This window comes from Drosophila sechellia, chromosome X (genome assembly GCF_004382195.2).
Source record: "Drosophila sechellia strain sech25 chromosome X, ASM438219v1, whole genome shotgun sequence".
Taxonomy (NCBI): Eukaryota; Metazoa; Arthropoda; class Insecta; order Diptera; family Drosophilidae; genus Drosophila; species Drosophila sechellia.
The window spans coordinates 7095114-7113416 of NC_045954.1; the positions used below are offsets into that span (position 1 = coordinate 7095114).

At 41.4% G+C, this 18303-nt stretch overlaps 2 protein-coding genes across 2 annotated transcripts; one reads left to right on the plus strand and one right to left on the minus strand.

Annotated features, from left to right (window-relative positions):
• Positions 1–10265: 10265 nt before the first annotated feature.
• On the minus strand, positions 10266–11816 carry LOC6618983 (protein phosphatase PTC7 homolog). The gene has a single exon (XM_002043192.2). It carries the CDS (start codon positions 11697–11699, stop codon positions 10575–10577), a length of 1125 nt encoding a protein of 374 aa, XP_002043228.1. The 5' UTR covers positions 11700–11816; the 3' UTR covers positions 10266–10574.
• A 4395-nt stretch (positions 11817–16211) lies between these two features.
• On the plus strand, positions 16212–16855 carry LOC6618984 (mitochondrial import inner membrane translocase subunit TIM14-3). Its single transcript, XM_002043193.2, has 2 exons — positions 16212–16509; positions 16569–16855. The coding sequence occupies exons 1-2, from the start codon at positions 16315–16317 to the stop codon at positions 16746–16748; spliced, it is 375 nt and encodes a 124-aa protein (XP_002043229.1). The 5' UTR covers positions 16212–16314; the 3' UTR covers positions 16749–16855.
• Positions 16856–18303: the final 1448 nt, after the last annotated feature.

Here is an 18303-nt window from a genome sequence, read left to right on the forward strand (position 1 = left end):
TTTGACAGCTGCATGTACATATGTATGACCCCTAACCCCCGGTAACACCACGCCAGCCTGGCCAGCTAAATGCCTCTGGTGTTCTTCTCTTTTTGTGTAGGAAACAGCTGATTTGCCAGTTCTTCATCCTGCAGATTCTTCAGCTTGTCTAGTACCAAAAGGTTAAGAAAAAAAAAAAATAATAAAGTTGAGAACAAGAACTTGCACTGCTTGCAGGTTACAGGTAAAAAGTAACATCACAAGCTGAAGCAGCTGTCAAAAAGACAGTTGAAAAAACATGGAGGACGGTGCAAAGAGCGTGTGGAGGGGGATACTCCTATATAAGTTTCGCCCAGAAACTCAGGTGAGACTTTTGCTGCGCCTGTTTGAATGCAACATATTTCTGGACTTGGCAAAAAGGTGAGGTAAGGGTAAGGGTTAAGGGCGAAAAACAGCAGGAAAAACACAAGGCAGCCAGCCGTCAGTTGGTTTCAACTTTTGACTAAACTAATTATATGCGAAAAGAAATCAAAGCCCGTGTGTACTTGAGCACTTCTGCCCGTACACGCCCACAAGTGGACTCAATGTCTTTGTGCTCGCCACCTGCCCCCATTTTCATAACACAACTCCCACCCATTGCTCAACCTCTGTGCAACACCCAGTTTCGTTTGATGTGCGGCCCACAAAAGGCGATCGGCAGTTAGAGAACAACAATCGGAAAAAAAAACTCTTCTCCCATACTTGACTTTTCCAGAACAACAATAATAGGCGAGCCGAATAAAAAAACGCTAAGCAAAATACGCAAATATAAAGGAGAGAAATCCAAAACTCAAGCGCTTTTCTGCACGCATTTTCAATAAAATTCTCAAGTGTTTCTCTGTTGTTGTTTCTGATTTGTTCGGATTTTTGGTACTTTGGGTGCTATTATTACTCTCGTATTGAAATTATTTAAGCGGGGAACTTTGAAGTGTTGTTTAGGTTCGACTTCTTTTATTTCATTTGTTCGCAAGTGATGTGATTCCGTAGATTTTCAATATTCATTAATTTAATGAACCATTAATATTAAATAATGCTTGTACTAAATACATTTTGAAATCCAACAATTTAACTGACTGAATGGTGTTAATGTGTTACCTTAGTAATTGTTCTTATTCATTATTCGTTTTTTGTACACCCCTTTTACGTACTCCTTTCTTGTAACTAATAACCTGTTGCCCCTCCCACAGATTTTTGACCTGGGGCTCCATAATGCCTCCCCACTCTGTTGCCCTGGAAAATCCGCTTGTCGCCTCCATCTCCACTTTCTCGAGTTGAACACCAAATCAACCATGCAAATTTCTTAAGCTCACCACAAGGCGGTGCCGCCCTTTCGGAAAAGCGGGGAAAACAACGCCACCCACTAGACAAAAAAGTCCGCGAGGCACAAAACAGGAAAAGCGGGAAAGTGGGAAAAGCTGAGCCAGCGAGGCGGCAAATGCGTCAACTTAATTAGCAGCGTCACGTTTTGCGGTACAAGGGGGGAAGTTAAAGATTGGGCAAGCATATTGTTGAATATTGTATTTTTTTTTTTATTCGTTTGGGTGATGCTCCCCGAAAAAACACCCAACGCCCAAGCCACCAACCCCTCGATTCGGTTTCGTGCTAATTGTTGCGCCTCGCACAAAATTAATGAACTCAAGTTGTTTGCTGTTGTTTTCGGGAGGGTTTCCCTTGTTTTTTCTCCTTGTTATTTTCGGAGAAAATTCCTTAACGGAAATTGATACGTTTAATGTGGCCAGGGTGGCGGTAAAGTGGGGAAAAGCCGTCGTCGCTGGCACTTGAATGACATAATCTAATTGAAAAGCCATTTAAGCGTGCTGCATGATAATTTTTTTCCTCACTTTGCAGGGCGGTGAATAAGAAGAAGAATAACGTGATTTGAATTGATAATTTGGAAACAATTAGCAGAAAGTTTGATACTGAAGTCACCAAGTTGACATGATTTTAACCCCTTATAAATAAGGCGAAAATTTGACAAAAAATTCTTTTTACCAAATGATTCTAAAAATTAATATGAATCGTTCGTGTTGAAATCTAGCAAAGTTACAACTATAACAACAATTTAAAATCCCATTATTTTGGCAAAAACAGAAACATGGGTTTTGATTTTTTGTAACAAAATTGTCGGAATTTTACCCACAACTCTTGTAATAGTTGCTTAAATTTGGAAAGCCATACTTTCTTGAATTCGTATCTTAATTTCCTATCAAATGGCATTCACAGTTAAAAATATTAAAATTTGTCAATTTTTCGACAAAAAAAAAGTTATTATAAAAAAGCGAAAATTTGGAAAAAAAAAATTTTTTTCAAGATCACCTCAAAAACAATAGGCATTGTTTGCTGAGGTTGTTAGCTGAACAAAACTATATGCCTTAAAGTTTTGCGCCTTGTTTTGAAGGAATGACAACGTTAAAACCAAATAAAATAACGAAAATTGTGTAAAAAGTAAAAATTGTGATACACATTTGGTGGCACCCCTTTTCTACTGTTGCAATCCTCCATTCGAAAATCCCAATCCCACCAATTTTCCAACTTGGGCGTTTTGTTGTGTCATCGGTTTAATTGAAAAGTGTTGTCCCCGCTGCTTGTCAACATTTTTGATTTCCAATATGTCGTCCTTGCTGAATGCTGCTGTTTTGCCTGTCGTTTTTGGTTGCCCTTTTAATAAATGGCCAGTATGTGTGGAGTGCGAATATTTTTGGCTACAAATTTCACACGTCGCCCGCGACATATGTTGCCGCTCCTTTCTGGTCACTGCCGCCCCTTTGGTTTTAACCACTTCCGCACAGCCGTCAAATGCAGAGGTTGTCCTATGGAAACCCCCTGAAAGCTGCCCAGCCCCCCTCAACCAACAATTTTATGTGCCGCATTTACCGTTAGCATATCAATAACACACACAGCGGCGTTGAACTTTTGACGGCAGGGGAATGGGCATCGGATTCAGATTCAGATTCGGATTTGGATACGGATCCAGACGGGGGACCCATAAAATATGGCAACGGGCGTCCGTCAACCTGCACGTGAATGAGAACGTGACACCAGCGACGCCTGGTAGTGAGCCACTGTCCCTCTAGCCTACCAGTCACGCCCCTTTTGTTGGCACTGAGAAATAAAATGTAGCTTGTGAATAAAATTCGAGCATAATATCATATCATGCTTGATAAGCATCGAGCTGTGGCCATATTATACGATTAATAGATACACAATGATGTGATAAAATATTATAACTGACATATATTTCCAGCACCCATTCATATGATTTTCCCGCGGTGTCCGCTTTGCTATTTGCCCACTGTTAAAGTTTCATTTTATTTGCAGCGAGTCGCGAGCCGTTTGATTTCACATTTCATGCAAATTTTTGTTGGGCAGACGACAGGGCAAGCTCAGGGGGCGGTGGACGGCAGATCCGCCCGGCAAGGACGCAGGACGCAGGTCGCTGTCGCATCATCGGAAATGAATCATTTGCTTCGTTTGTTGGCATCCGCTTGGCGCTTATTTCCGTTGCGTCTTTCCCAACCTCGACGTTTTGCCAATTTTCCACCATTTCCAAACGAATTTTTCGGCCTAAAACCCGGTCCCCGGTTTCGCCGGGGTTTTTCGAGGACATGTGTGCACGGCACGCTTCCGTGACAAAACACGAACCAAAATCCAGGATCAGGTGGGGAGATTTTATGTTTTGTTTTTCATTTTTTATTTTGTTTCGGAAAATCTTTGCAAGAGTTGTTCCGCCATTTCTTTTTTCGCTTCTGAATTTCTGGCAGCCAACACCTGTCCGTGAATGTGGGTAATATATATCCTCAGTTGGCTATCGGAAGTGTTGGATAGGATAGTGGCAATCCAAAAAGGAAGGGCCCGCATGTGTTGCAACTGGCAATGGAAGCCCATTACATTAACCCCATCTATTGCCGAGTTAACCCCCTTTTTGGCCCTTTGCGGACTCTTTTATGTGTCTGTCCCATCCATCCATCCATCTATCCATTTGTGTCCGCACTCATTTGAGTCCCGCATAAATCAATTGCACTTGTCATCAACTCAATTAATTTTTGGCAAACAAAGTGCAGTAAATCAATTGCTTTGGCAGCTGGGCCAACGGGTCATGGCATGACCATCAGAGCTGCCCTTTAACGCCGGTCGGACAGGGCTTAACCCATTGAAATCGCTGAAAATAATGTCAGCCTCGATGACAGTATACTTACTATATTGAGTTCAGCAATTTTCGATAGTTTGTATGTTGTCAATAGTAAGTATATTTAGTACTCGTAGGATAAAAAAAGTAGATTTAAATAATTTAAAACTTTTTAATAAGAAAACATATTATACAACATACAAGAAAACATATAATATTTAGAAAGCATATTTTTATATATCGACATTGAAACCAATAAAAATAATTTTATATCCTATATATATTTGGCAATTTGGTGTCTTTGAACCCGGGACCATTGATGGGTTAATTCCCTTTTGGTGGACACACTTTTTTTTGACCCATTGCTGTTTGCTTTAGTAGGTTTTGCTTTCTTTCTGCGTTTGTCATTGGCATTTTTTCGCCATTCTGGCTGCGATATTTCCCCACGTCGCGAAAATCGCAAGGATTTTTTTTTTTTTCGAGGAGAATGGCGAAGGGGGTTTGTCCATTTTATGAGCCGCCGCCCCATGCATGTTGACACTGTATCAAATGGGGTTAAAAAGTGATTAAAGTAGGTTTGGCAAATGTCAACAATGTTTATACCATCGGCAGGGTCCTCGGACCTTGGTCCTTGCGTTTTTGGTCCTGTCGAGGGCTTAGGCGTGTAACTGTCGTCGGAGTGCTCTTGACGTTTCGGTATGTAGTTCCCATTCCCGGTTCACATTTTTGTATGCCACCCTTCTCGTTTGGCTACCAATTCGATTTGCAATTTTTTATACAATATCCCCATTCCACTGACCACCATCGAAATGCACATAGATATGCGGCATTGTCCTTTGGGGAATTTCAGGGAGTGTCAGCGGTAAATTATGCTTTTTTTTGCTTTCGGCAAATTGAATTTATGCATTTCCTCTTAAGGTTAGGGTGCGGTGCAAGAGAACAAAAACGGGTGAATGTTCTGGCTGAATTGATATTACTTTTCGGCTGAAAATCTTTTCCTTCGATAGCTTTAATTGTTATTCAATCCTTTTGTCTTTTTCCGGGTAGTGCAGAGTACGAAAGGATATCGCTCAGAGATGCCATATGAAAGTATTCTCCCTGCCTGCACTTCCATTTCTTCAGCACTTTTAACTCAAAGCTTTTCGGTCATATGTCATGCTTGGGCAGGCGATTTATTCTCAACGAAATACTCTTAAAAATGTTGCGTACATAAAATGCAAAATGCAATGCAAAGGGTCTGAAAAGATGTGAGGATGTGAGTGCACCCGAAAGCCAAACAGACAGCAGGGCAAACAGCTTGGATTTTGGATTTCGGAGCCTTGCCGGCTAGTTGCATATATAAATTACACACCCACATATATAAATTACCTTTTGATAAATCTCAGTCGTCGCTTTAGGAGGGGGGACGAAAAACTAGAAAGCCCTAGAAAACATATAGAAAAACGAACGGGGTAAGTGGCGCCCAAGTTGAGTTTTGCACAGTTGAGAAATCTTTTCGAACGTAAATCAATCCGTGCAGCTACATCATCGTCCGACTGACGACGCATTTCCGGCTCTGTTCAGGTCCGCTCTTAACCCTTGGCCCCTAACTCAGCCCAGTTCTAGACCCCTAACGAAAACAGAGTGCACCAATTGCTTTTCTTGATTGTTTTGTGGGCTGAAGTATAGCTGTATAGCTACTGGTACTGCTACTGCTGGCTGGACCAGTGCCACATATCGAAATGCAAATTCAACTTGCAGTTAGAATATCCTAGGGGCTGTGGGGGGGTTAAGGCGGAGTCTGCTGAGTGGGTGGGTTAAGGGTCAACACAAAACAAAACTCCGCAAAACGATAACGACACTCATCATCAACCAAAGTCGGATTTTGGATGCCTGCTTCCCCGCCACCTTAACCCACTCTTGACCCACACTTGCCCCCGTCTTTTCACATGCATTTCAGAAACGCAACAGTAAACGCAATTTTTGGCCATGGCCACAATTCGTTTACTTTCAACTACTGGCTGCAGTGGATGCCCAGTCGGAGCCGTAGTCCTTCTCTTGGTTTTCGCAGCACCACTCCCCAAATACTACTGGTACTGCTACTTTTCCTCCTGGAAGCCTCCCCCGTTGGGGTTTTTCCTAGGGACAATCATCTTCCTCAGACGTTGCCGGGTTGCATTTTCCGTTTTCGTTTACGCATCGTTTGAAATTTCTATGAATTGTAGATGCAATCGTCCAGGCCATGGGTGCTGCCTAAGACTCATGTGTTACATGTGTGCCTGAAGCCCCTTACCCAACCCCTTGGAAAAGCCCTCGGAGAGCCCCCTTCTACCGCTGGGGTTATGGTTCACGAACCCAACCGACCCCAAAAGTCAGTCGAGTGCATTTCACTTGCAGTGCATTTGGTAAGCTCACGACGAAGGCAAAGTTGACGATTCTCCTCCAGCTCTGTTTTTGTCGCCAGGCTTGGGTCTACCAGGCAATGCAAATTGAAAACACCATTTCTCCATCCCCCATTTAGGTGGATACGTGGAAAGCCACCCCTCCCATCTGAAGAAGATGAAAGCCGGGGAAAGAAATGTACAGTTGGCCCCGTTGGTTGGCCAAAGGATTAGAGTGAGAGGAAATGGAAACTGGTACCGGTAGCGGGGCCAATCTTTCATGACGAAACAAATATCCTCATAATTCAACAGGAAAATTGCCCGCAGTTGGCAGACCCTGAAGGATGCACTCGGCGAGAAACATTCAAATGGATCATTCGTTTTTTATTAGACGTAAAATGAATTTAAATGCACATTTTTAAATATACAACATTTAATATGTGTAATATAATCGGTGAAATATATTATATCAATGTCTGAATTGACTCTAGTTGAGCCATATTTTTGTCAAGTGCATGCACAGGGTTGCTAGGAGTTTTAGGGGCCTGAAACTGAGCCCGGGCCTATGAGGTTTTTCTGCGGCATCGTTTGTTACGCCTCCGGTTTTGCGTGCCAAGAGTGAGGCTGAGTTTCGGTGGTCAGAGATTGGGGATTGCGGGGCTACAAAAGGAGGTGGACCAGAGACCCTTTGTTGGTTTCTGGTGATTTGCTTTGTCAGTGACAAAAATAATAACAGCCAGCCGCAGGCGAAGCCAAAGAGCTCTGTTTTTGCCCAGGCCACGTCACCGGTTTTCTAGTCCTGTTTTCTGCTCCTGATTCGGATGAGGATTCTGATTCTGTTTCTGGCTATGACTACCCATATGTCAAGTGCTCCGGCCAGCATGTGTGTAACCATTTTTAATTACCACAATTTGAATTTCTTGAATAACTATTTGGATAAGAATCACAGGCAGATGATGAGGCCTAATGGATGGGGCACACATCACAATCCCAATCGCAACTACACCACACCACAAATCCTGTTGCGTTTTGTACCTCTGCTAAGACAAACGCTTTCAAAGTTGCCTTCTGTCTGGCCAAAGTTGCGTCTCATAAATAAGCAAGCAATTATTTTGCTGTCAATTTCAACACGGCCGCCGAAAACGCAATGCCAACGCCTAAAATGGCCAAAGGACAACGAACGACGAACTCTCTGTTCGCAGGACTTCCAGACAAGAAACGAATGAGCGGGGAACATGCAACCCGCTGAGTCCTTTGGACACGCTACACGGCCTCAAGGAACAATAAATTCTTTCTGAGTACGTCGGCCAAGAAATCCAAGCACTGTCCGAAAATTCACCAGAATCAAGGGCTTAAGACACCATAAAATGAGTTCTTAAAAAATTTAGTATACAACAATTTGTATGGTCTAATGCTGAAGTGCAGTTCCAATATTTTTTCACGGTGCATCGAATGCACAATGGCGATGCCAACTGAGAAGCCTTCGAGTCTGGCGGTCCGTGGCCATAGTCTGTTGATTTTGTCGAGCAGCCCAAGGATCGGGATTCCTGGTAGTGAAACTTAAAGCCTTTTGTGCAGTAGTCCCCCTCATCCGGTAGCGATTCGATTTCACGGCCGTATATCATTGCGATTTCAGTTACAGAGTCCCGTGCCAGTTGCTTCGCATAATATATATGTATCTAGATTTTTCCCCGTTTCTTTGCTTTTCCACGCACCGGTCGGAAGTCCTTTAGCAGATTATCTGGGCAGGCGAGTCCTGCGTATATCCCGTGATTTGTAATTGAAGGGCGTGTTCGCTGTTCCCCGAAAAAGGAAAAGCACTCGCCGAGCGGTGAGTTGGGAGTGTAAAAAGAAATAGAAATGGAAATGAAAATGGAACTGGATCCATGCGCTTGTCTAGCTGATTGCATTCCTCGAAAGGAAGTCGGAAGGGGCCATTAAGTGATGCCAATGATTAACAACGGAAGTATAGATTTGGCCTACGAGTCTGGAATATATATTTTTGTGGATGAGGAACTGGCAATGAGAATGGATATGAAGATGAAGGCACGACGAATCGATGGCCTTGGCAGAGCACTTAATGGCATTTCGCCATAAATCAAATCGCCGACTAATTGTCCAGCAATAAAGAAACGTTTGCTTAGCGGTGCACAAGGGAAAATATGTTAAAGATCTCAGACATTTTTGTAGACTAAGGATAAAGGATATTTTGTAATTAGTTTTTGACATACTTAAAATTTTACCCAATTGATACCCAACCTTTTATTAATTAAAGGGACTGGCTATCCTTTGCATGCCATACGAACAGCTGGAATAAAACAATAAACGTAAATAACTTTCAATTGAATAGTTTTGTGGCGGCAAATTCACGTTCGTCGTAGAACGGGTGAGAAATTCTGTGGCCGTTAAAACAGTGGACTGAGTACAACCGGCATTTCCGCTCGACAATGGTCCGCCATTAGCAGCATTATTCTTCTAGGGCGCCCTGTGCCATTTCAACGTCCCCTTGGACCCCCGGTCTATAAAGTCCTCTAAATTAACCCCTCTATAAAACCCCTTCTCTGTAAAACATTTTTGCAAATGTCCCTCTCATATGGGTTACGCTTTTCCGTCCCTCCACCCCGCCATCCCTTCTCCATGTTTGATTGTAATTTTGTAATTTTCTCAGTTTATTATCTGTCAACATTATCGCACACACAGTCAACCGAAACGGGCATTAAATTCTTGGCCGTCGCCATCGCTCTTATCTTGTGTCGCATAAAACGCCGAGCGACTTTTCCACATTTCCAGCACGCACAACAAATAAACTCATCGAATTTCTCTTGTTAATTGAAATAAAACTATTTCAACTCCATCTCCTTTGACCCCTTAAACAACTTGGGCTTTGAGGCAGAAACTTTTCATTTGTTTTGGGGTTGCAAAAGTTTGAACGAACCCAAATAATAAATACTAAAATACTACACACCACAGTTTTCAAGATATTTGTAGCGATTGTAACTGATGGACTAGAAATTTGTATTAGTTTTGATTTCCTGAGAAGTAAATGCCACCGTCGCATCAACTGATTAGAAGATCAACCTTCCAATAATTTCAAATTCTTGTTCGACACTCTTTCACCGTAGTACTAAGTTTTTTCCCAAAGTAAATCCGAAGTTGTGGCCGTACTAAGTAAAAAGCCACTTAAAATAAAAAAGTGCAGTCGTGATTCCAAAAGAAAGAGAAATGTGAGAGACCGAATTACTCACACACACAACGAAACTCATAAAAATTCTTTGTGGTTTGGAATTTCTTTTCTCTTTTATTTTTTTGCTGTTTTTTTTTTTATTGTTTGATGGCAAGGTTTTTGTGTCCCATCCCCAAACTCACGCTCGGAATTCTTCAACTTTGGCTTCTTTTTTTTTTGTTTTTTTTTTCTACAAACTTTACAAAGCATTAACACCTCATAGATGGCAGACACAAAAGCGGGGGTGAGGAAGTAAAAAAAATCAAGTTAAAAGCCACAAAACTCCAAACTCAAATATCATATGTCACGTCACACATTGGCAGGACCAAAAAAGGAAGCAAAAAGGACATCGGTGCAAGCAGTGCACGGAGATGGTAAAAATTTGATTAAGTTTATCAGGGCCACGACACTTGACATTTTGCACAGATTTTGTTTCTCAACTTTTTCATAGTTTATTGACCACTTTATTTTGGAGAGAATATGAACAGCGCAAGCACCTTAATAATACCAACATCAGTAGCATATGATAAAACAAAAATTTTATTACACCTTAACAATTTTGTTCGATAAATGGCATAGTTGTAGGCCGAACTTGAAACGAAAAGAGGTACAAAAAAATTGGTTTGTGATGCCAGAAATGAAAAAAAGTAGTTTTAAATGATAAATTATCTACTACCAGTGATTATTTCTGTAAGTTTTTTTGCGCCAACTTCTCCGAATACCTGCTACAAACAATTGTGGGTTTTCGTCAGTAAAATCTGCTTGGAAGAGGCCGTTCAATGATTGTATATAACCTTGGATATCCGATCTTCCTTTGTTTCCCTATTTGATTCTCCGGGTGGCTATTCTAGACGACAATGGCCAATAGGACCGTAATGTCATCCGGTTTTCCACCCCATGCATCGATGTTGAGTTTCCGGGCATTTTGACTAAATGGAGAATCGTGATTCCGATTGAAGCTCAAAGTACGCGCCATTAGAGCCACCGTATTGGCGGCCATTTGAAGCTGTACGGAATTCGATATGCCAGACATTTCCGTAAGAACCTCCACGAGAACGCTTTCAAGTACATTATCGTAGACCCCATCGGTGGCCAGCAGAATGACGTCGCCCTGTTGCATCGGGAATTTAATGGTATCCGCCGATTCGGGTCCATCCGATAGTACATGGAATTCATAACCCGGAGGCGGCGATGCCAATTGATAAGGGGTGTTAAATTGATGCTGCTGTTCCTGGGACCGGCAAACCACCTTACCAGATCGCACCACCAAAAAACCACTGTCTCCAATATTTGCTGCATATAAGGTGTTATTATCTCGATTAAAAGATAAAATACATGCTGTACAGCTGCCAACAATGGAACACTTTTGGTCTAGGAGATCACAATAGCCTCGTTCCAGCAGTATTTCCGGTCTTTTCGGCTCAAAATCGGGAGCATGTGATATTCGTTCACAGGATCGCATAAGGGACATACTGAATTTTCCGGGATCAACGCCATAATTTCGCCAACCGCCCACTCCATCGGCCACGCCCATTATATACGCCTGTGGACTGGAGGACATGAACCAGGCATCCTCACCAAACTTTCCACGATTATATTCCGGATATCTTATGTGATCCTTGGCAAAGCCGCAAGTCACGCTTACAAGACGCGGAAGTTGATTGTTGATATTATTCTCCAGCCGCAAGTAGTCACCCTCGCCAACCAAGTTTTCGGATCCTAATATACTATATTGTGCATCTATCATGGGATTGAGCCTTTGATAAGGATTTTCAGACATTGAACCATCACCGATATTTTGACTATTTTGGAAGGGCTCCGGGACTGATGCTCCCCTCAAACGGCGCAATATCTGGCCACCTTTATTGGTTAAAATCGTGGCTATTTCAAGCAGTTGCTCGCAGCAACTGATGATGGCTTGCTGAATCGTTCGGAGAGTTCCTTCGATATCCAGACTTGTTTCGACATCCATAGCCTGCGCTTTTCCTTATACAAAAGTATGTGTATATGTAATACGAAATCTCCGCGATTGTGTGCTATTCAAACAAATGCCACAAAAAAAAACTAAATTGAAGGTGTGTCACATCAATCTGACATATATTTGGACTGAATCAACGCCATCTAAAATGTATAAGTTGTTTAAGATTCCACCCAACATAGTGTATTGTTATATAAACCTTTATTTTGTTATGTATTTCTTCATAATTTCAACCATTTTGCTTATCCAATCGAATCCCACCTATTTAAATACTTAGTGAATTTAAACTGCCTATAATCATTTTGGAACATAGATATAAAGCACTTTGCCCACCCGCCTTTATTCCTCTATACCATTTGCCCGTGCCACAAAGATACCTCTGAAAATGGAGGGCTCAACTCAATTATGCACAATTACGGACACAAACAGATACCAAGTGGTGCCACATGGGAATGGAAGCTGGAGCCTGCAAGCCCCATCAAACCAACCGAAATTTTTGGGGCTTCCCCGTGGACTGCGCACTTTTTTGGTTGTTGTCTGGGAATCGGAAGGCAGTCACTGCAATTGCAGTTGCATTTCCAGTTGCACTTGCAGATGTGGCACTTGAATTGCATGCATAGCTCATTGCTTGCCACTCGACTGGGATGAAGTGGGGCAGCTGCGATGTGGGTGGTGCAGGTGGCGCTGCACTCAAAAAAATTTGTATTCATTTTAATTAATTTTTATATTTATAAATCCTCGTATGATTTTTTGTAAGTAGTTGTTCTATGTAAAGTATTATATGGGTACACTAAATACATAACATTATAAATTAGTTCATCCACTTTTTATGATGCAACATTACTTTTCTAATTAAAATTAATAATTTAATTAAAAAATTTTTCTTTTTTTTTAATTTTTTTTTGTACTGTGTGCTGTTTTTGAAATACCATTGAATTGCTTAAATACATTCATCGTCGTCATCGCTTAATGGCTTGCCTTTTTTGGTTGCCATGTCTACTTGGGTTCGTGTTTTCGGTTTCAGTTTGGGTTTGGGATTGCTCCAACCCAAAAAATGGCGATGCAACATATGCGAGTGGCATGAATAAACGGCCTGCTTGAACGAGTGAATGAATGAATGAGTGAACGAATCACCGACTGGATTGGATGGCTGATATGAAGTGCAATCAATGCAAAAACGTTTTCAAGTGCCCAGCATCCAGTTAGTCAGTTAGTCAGCCATCCATCCAGCCATTTATCCAACCATCCAGACTAGACAATCCCAGCACCAGATGCATTTTACTCCCAGTCCCCAAAAACGTGTCTTTTCCACTGGGGCTTGGAGAATGGGAATATTAGATGCACACCAACCATGTGCGTCGGTGTGTCGGTGTGAAAGGATTATTCACACACTATTGATTTCAAATTGAGTTGACTTCAAATCCGTCTGAATTGACAGCAGCCAGCAGATGGCAACACATACTATTCTCACTCTCGTTTTCCCATATACCAGATTTACCAGCCGGAAGTTGACTAATGAATTTAATTTCCAGTGAGTGTTGAGGCAAATACTCGTAGAGCAACTCTTAGGACCCTCAGGACACGCAGGAATCAGAGGCTCACAGATCAGCGAACCAGGAACTGACTGATTGACTGCTCCACTCGATGTCCTGATGTCCTGATATCCTGATGTCTGGTGTCCTGATGCCGGTAAGTAGGCAACTGTTTTTGTTTACCCACTTGAGGACCCCACATTATCGATTCGTTCGCAATTGATTGTCGTTGCCGGTTTGCCACAAATATCTGACACAAAAGGATGTTTGGATCTGCATTTCTGTATTTCCTGTGCAACAAGAGTTTCTGGCTTACAGTAAAAAAAGTAAGCGCACACTAAATATATACATATTTAAGTGTATACCAATTAATAATTAATCTTTATTTATGATTGATTTTCTGTGAAATTCCCAATTTAATAATGCTACATTTCGTGTACATATGTAAATATAATATGGAGTTAACTTAACGTTATGTAAAAATAGGTTAGGTTAAAACAACAAATCCACAGAGATCGAAACACGCGCACTTACGAAACACGCGCACAAAAGAAAAGTAACGGTTCCTGCATTGGAAGGTTTGCTGCCATGTGAAAAGAAGCGTCACTTTCCAAAAATATGCTCACTACACACATATATATGTATACGTATATGTGTATATATGTATATGTACATGTGTATACCAATTAATAATTAATCTATATTTATGATTGATATTCTGTAAAATGCCCAATTTAAAAATGCAACATTTTGTGTATACATATATGTAAATATAATTTGGAGTTAACTTACCGTTAGGTAAAGATATGTTAGGATAAACAACAAATCCACAGAGATCGAAACACGCGCACTTACAAAACACGCGCACTTACGAAACACGCGCACAAAAGAAAAGTAACGGTTCCTGCATTGGAAGGTTTGCTGCCATGGGAAAAGAAGAAGTCACTCACGAAAAATATGAGAAATCTACAATTTAAACTTGAAATTTGTTACCGAATTCACTACGCAGTTGTTCGATTACATTTAATTTAAATTTTTTTTTTTTTTAACAATTTTATAGCCGAAAACACGCGGAATTTCGATTATTTATATTACAGGCAATTGTTTTTGTTTACCCACTTGAGGACCACACATTCTCGATTCGTCCGCAATTTATTGTCATTGCCGCCAGTTTGCCACTAATATTTAACACAAAAGGAATTTTGGATCTGCATTTCCTGTGCAACGAGAGTTTCTGGCTCAAAGAATACAAAATAGTAAACTTTCACTACATATACACATATACATGTGTATACAAATTAACAATTTATCTTTTAACCGTTAGGTTAAAACAACAAATGCACAGAGATCGAACAAGTGCGCACTTACGAAGCACGCGCACAAAAGAAAAGTAACGGTTCCTGCATTGGAAGGTTTGCTGCCATGTGAAAAGAAGCGTCACTCACGAAAAATATGCGAAATATACCATTTAAACTTGAAATTTGTTACCGAATTCACTACGCAGTTGTGCGATCACATTTAATCTTAATGTTTATTGCGTTTTAAACAATTTTAGAGCCGAAAACACGCGAAATTTCGATTATTTCCGTTTTTGTCAAACAACTGCGCACCTCACTCACGCTCGCGAAAATGAAAACTGAAAGGAGGTGAAGGAGAGAATGTGGAAGAGCGCCACACCTCACGCAAGGAAAACGGTAAAAGTTCGATCGATCTTCGAAATGTTCTCTTCGTAACACTGCTCAACAAACAAAAGAAATAAATGTTCCCGAATTTTCGTCAGTGCTTTGAAAATGCCAGACGATGAATGGGTTGTCATGGTCAAGTGGACAAAGCAGCTCGCCGCAATTGTTGACTGACCAATGATCAATTTAATAGGAAAACAATATTGATGGCCGAGGAGGAGCACTTGGGCGGAATTTCCTGTCCAGGAGTAGATGCTCGAAATGCGGAAGTGTTGCGGTTTTTGGGTAAATTCATTGGGGTACGAGTGAGTTGCTACTCCAGAGTTTTGTTTGTTTGCCTCGAAAACTTGGCAAACTTTTGGTGTTGTGTGTTGTAACTAAATTTTCGAGAGGACAAAGGGCAACGGCAACACTTTCACTTCGTCTCGGGGAAAACTCTCTGTTTGGTTTCTTGTGGTTTATTATTCACGCCTGAATTGATTGTAAATTAAAGTTTGTGTCGTTGTGCATTTTGAGGTCAGCCTATGGCAAAGTTTTCTTTTGTGTGTGTGGGCGTGTGGGGATCTTGGGTCCTTGGGTCCAGCCTTTGTCCTCAGCTGTCCTGCTGTGTGTGTGTGTGTTGAAGTCCTGTTGTCCTGGGTCCTTGATGCCCAGCCATATTAGAAGCCAAAAGGCATTCGAGTGCACATAAGACGATTACACATCATTTAACCGAGGCACATTGCAAAACTATGGGGCAAGCCCGAACCACCACCCCATCCATTCCCCAGCCTTAATTCCCATCTATTCCCCAGGTCCTGTGTAATTGTTGCTCCTTCTTATTGACTGCTGCATATTGATTATAGCACCCGTCGCCTTGGAGTTTCCTTTCCAAGTTCATTTTCCTTCTTGACTTGACTTGATTGCCGGCATTTCTCGTTCTTGTTTAAAATTCAATCGCTGCACTCAACTGTGCACGAGAAATGTATTCATGTGTGTAACATTAGTTTGGGGGTTTTTGAATTCTACATACAAATATATATAAACTATACGTATGTGTGTACATATACTTGGGTGTTTGTTTCGAGACAAAATTAATTTGGTGTTAATAAAGTGAAAGTGCGGCCAGGCTTCAGCCTTTTGTCTGTGTTATGGAGACTTTAAGTTAAAGAAGGCTTAAATTGATTGGCCCCTTAAAACATTAAAGAGCCCATTTGGATTGGTCTACTTAGAAAAGTTTAAATTTAAGTTTTACGGCTTGGATAGGCTCGTTAGTTTTTGTTTGAATACAAATGCTCAATGTACATCAGGTTTTAACGTCAAGCATAACATTTACCATACCTTGAATATTCTTTTTAAAATTTTTCATACCATAAATATTTATTTCGATTCGGGCGAAAACTATACAGAATCAAAATGCAAGCCAGTAAAGTCTCTCCGTCTCTTAGTGACTATCTACCTCTGGCGGGCACGTTTGTGGCAATGGGCGTGACCACCTGCTGCGTTGCAGTCCAGGTCTACAGATCGCCCAACAGCACCAAGACGATTGGTCTGCTGAGGTTATGTTTTGGAAATCTAGGAACCGAACGCTTTTATAGCGGATGTTTTCAGGTAATTGCTGCACCTTTTGTTCAAACAAATTCATTTTCCTAACATAATTATGTCATCAGAAACGGATGACACACCGTGAAGTATCTAAAATGCTGGGTACTAAGACTAGTCCTAAAGCTCTATGGATCCGACGAGTCATGCTGGCTAAAGATCTGGATCGAAGCGGCTCACCATATCTGGCAGGAAAAATCCACAAGCCCAAGAATGGGCTGTTGGACGAAAGAAATCGGTTCAGATAGAAATCGAAAGATTAGGTGGCAGGAATTGAAGTTCAACAAAGTGTGGGCAGTTGGTCTAAATTAAATGTAAATCATTCCCATCATGGCAGGTTATTAAATTATTAAGCAACGAGTATTATTTGCTTCATCTAAGTGTGTAAACATTTCTAAGTATGTGGTATGTATACCTATGAAAGACTGCTGCTAATGTCCTGTTCTCCGAGTTCCGCCTGCTACTTTTCCGATCCTTTTTCCTGTCCCACGCACGCCACAAAGTACCTGTTCGCTTTGGAAGCGTTGTGTACTTGGGTCAACTGAACTGCTTTCTGCTGCTCCTTAAGCTGCCAAACTTTTGCCACTTGGCCACATGGCTCGTTGAGTGTGTGAGGGCGGGCTTTGCAGGGTTAACCCCTTGTATCTGCTAAATTATTGTCCATGAATCTATTTTTAACATTATTGGGATTTGTATTTCAACTTTTGTCGTAGACTAAACTTTATAATATAGATAATATTGTTTCTTATGAACACTGAGGGGTAAACAATCGTTGACATTTCTGACTTCTGGTTATTAATGGGTTAATGCGCACGGGGCAACTGGCCAATGTCCAGGCATGCACTTGACGGTTGCTCTCCCCGCCTCTAAAAAATGCATCTCCTTTTCCAGTCTTCTTGGTACATCAAAGTTGGCAACTTTCGAGTTGAGGAATTTTCGACAAGGCAGGGTTGGACTTGGTGGAACTTTTGTTACTTTACCTTTACCTGAGAAAGGAGCGAAGGACTCAAGTCGGCAACCGAAAAAGGAGGTGGAATTAGAGGCGGCAAGTTTAATTGTTGTGTGTTGTCCTGCCTTTTGGCCCGGGCACGAGTATAAATTCTACCGGCGCTCAGGTGTCCTTAGTGGTGTTCTAATTACTAACAAACTTAATTTGCTACAAGTTATTTTCTTGCGGACACCGCTTACTCGTACTACCACTTCCACTGTCTTTTTATGACCGTGGCCACTTGACTCGCCACTCCTTTCGGCCAGAACACTTAAGCCCACGCGAATCCTGCCCTCTTATTTTCGAGAGTTTTCGCTGTACCGAAACACGAGGGTCGAAGGATCCCCCGAAAAAGAATAAACTCAAAAACTAAGTCGGTAGATAGCTCTTAGTAAGTAGTCCTGTGACAGGGGGACAATTCACTGGCATGCAAATGAGTGCGATTCCGAGACTTCCATTTCCAGATAGTTTTGAAGGAGTAAACTATTCATTTAAACAAATATCTTCATATAACGAGTTTTTAAGTTTTTTAATTTGATATTGATATTACATGTAGCTTTCTTGTCTACACGATCAGAAATCGTTTAGTTGTAAGTATGTACATAATAAGCAATGTAGTATAAAATTCAAATCAGATATTGGCGTTAGGTAAACTAAGTAAATATTTTTGTTATTCTGGACTATTAATTATAGCTCTTCTACCAACATAAGCACTGTTTTTCTTGAGGGCAACCACAATCGGTGTTAGTTGCCTCCTTGGGTCAAAACTTCGAATGGTTCTCGTTGGGGTACCCAAGATGAACTGGCCGCAACCG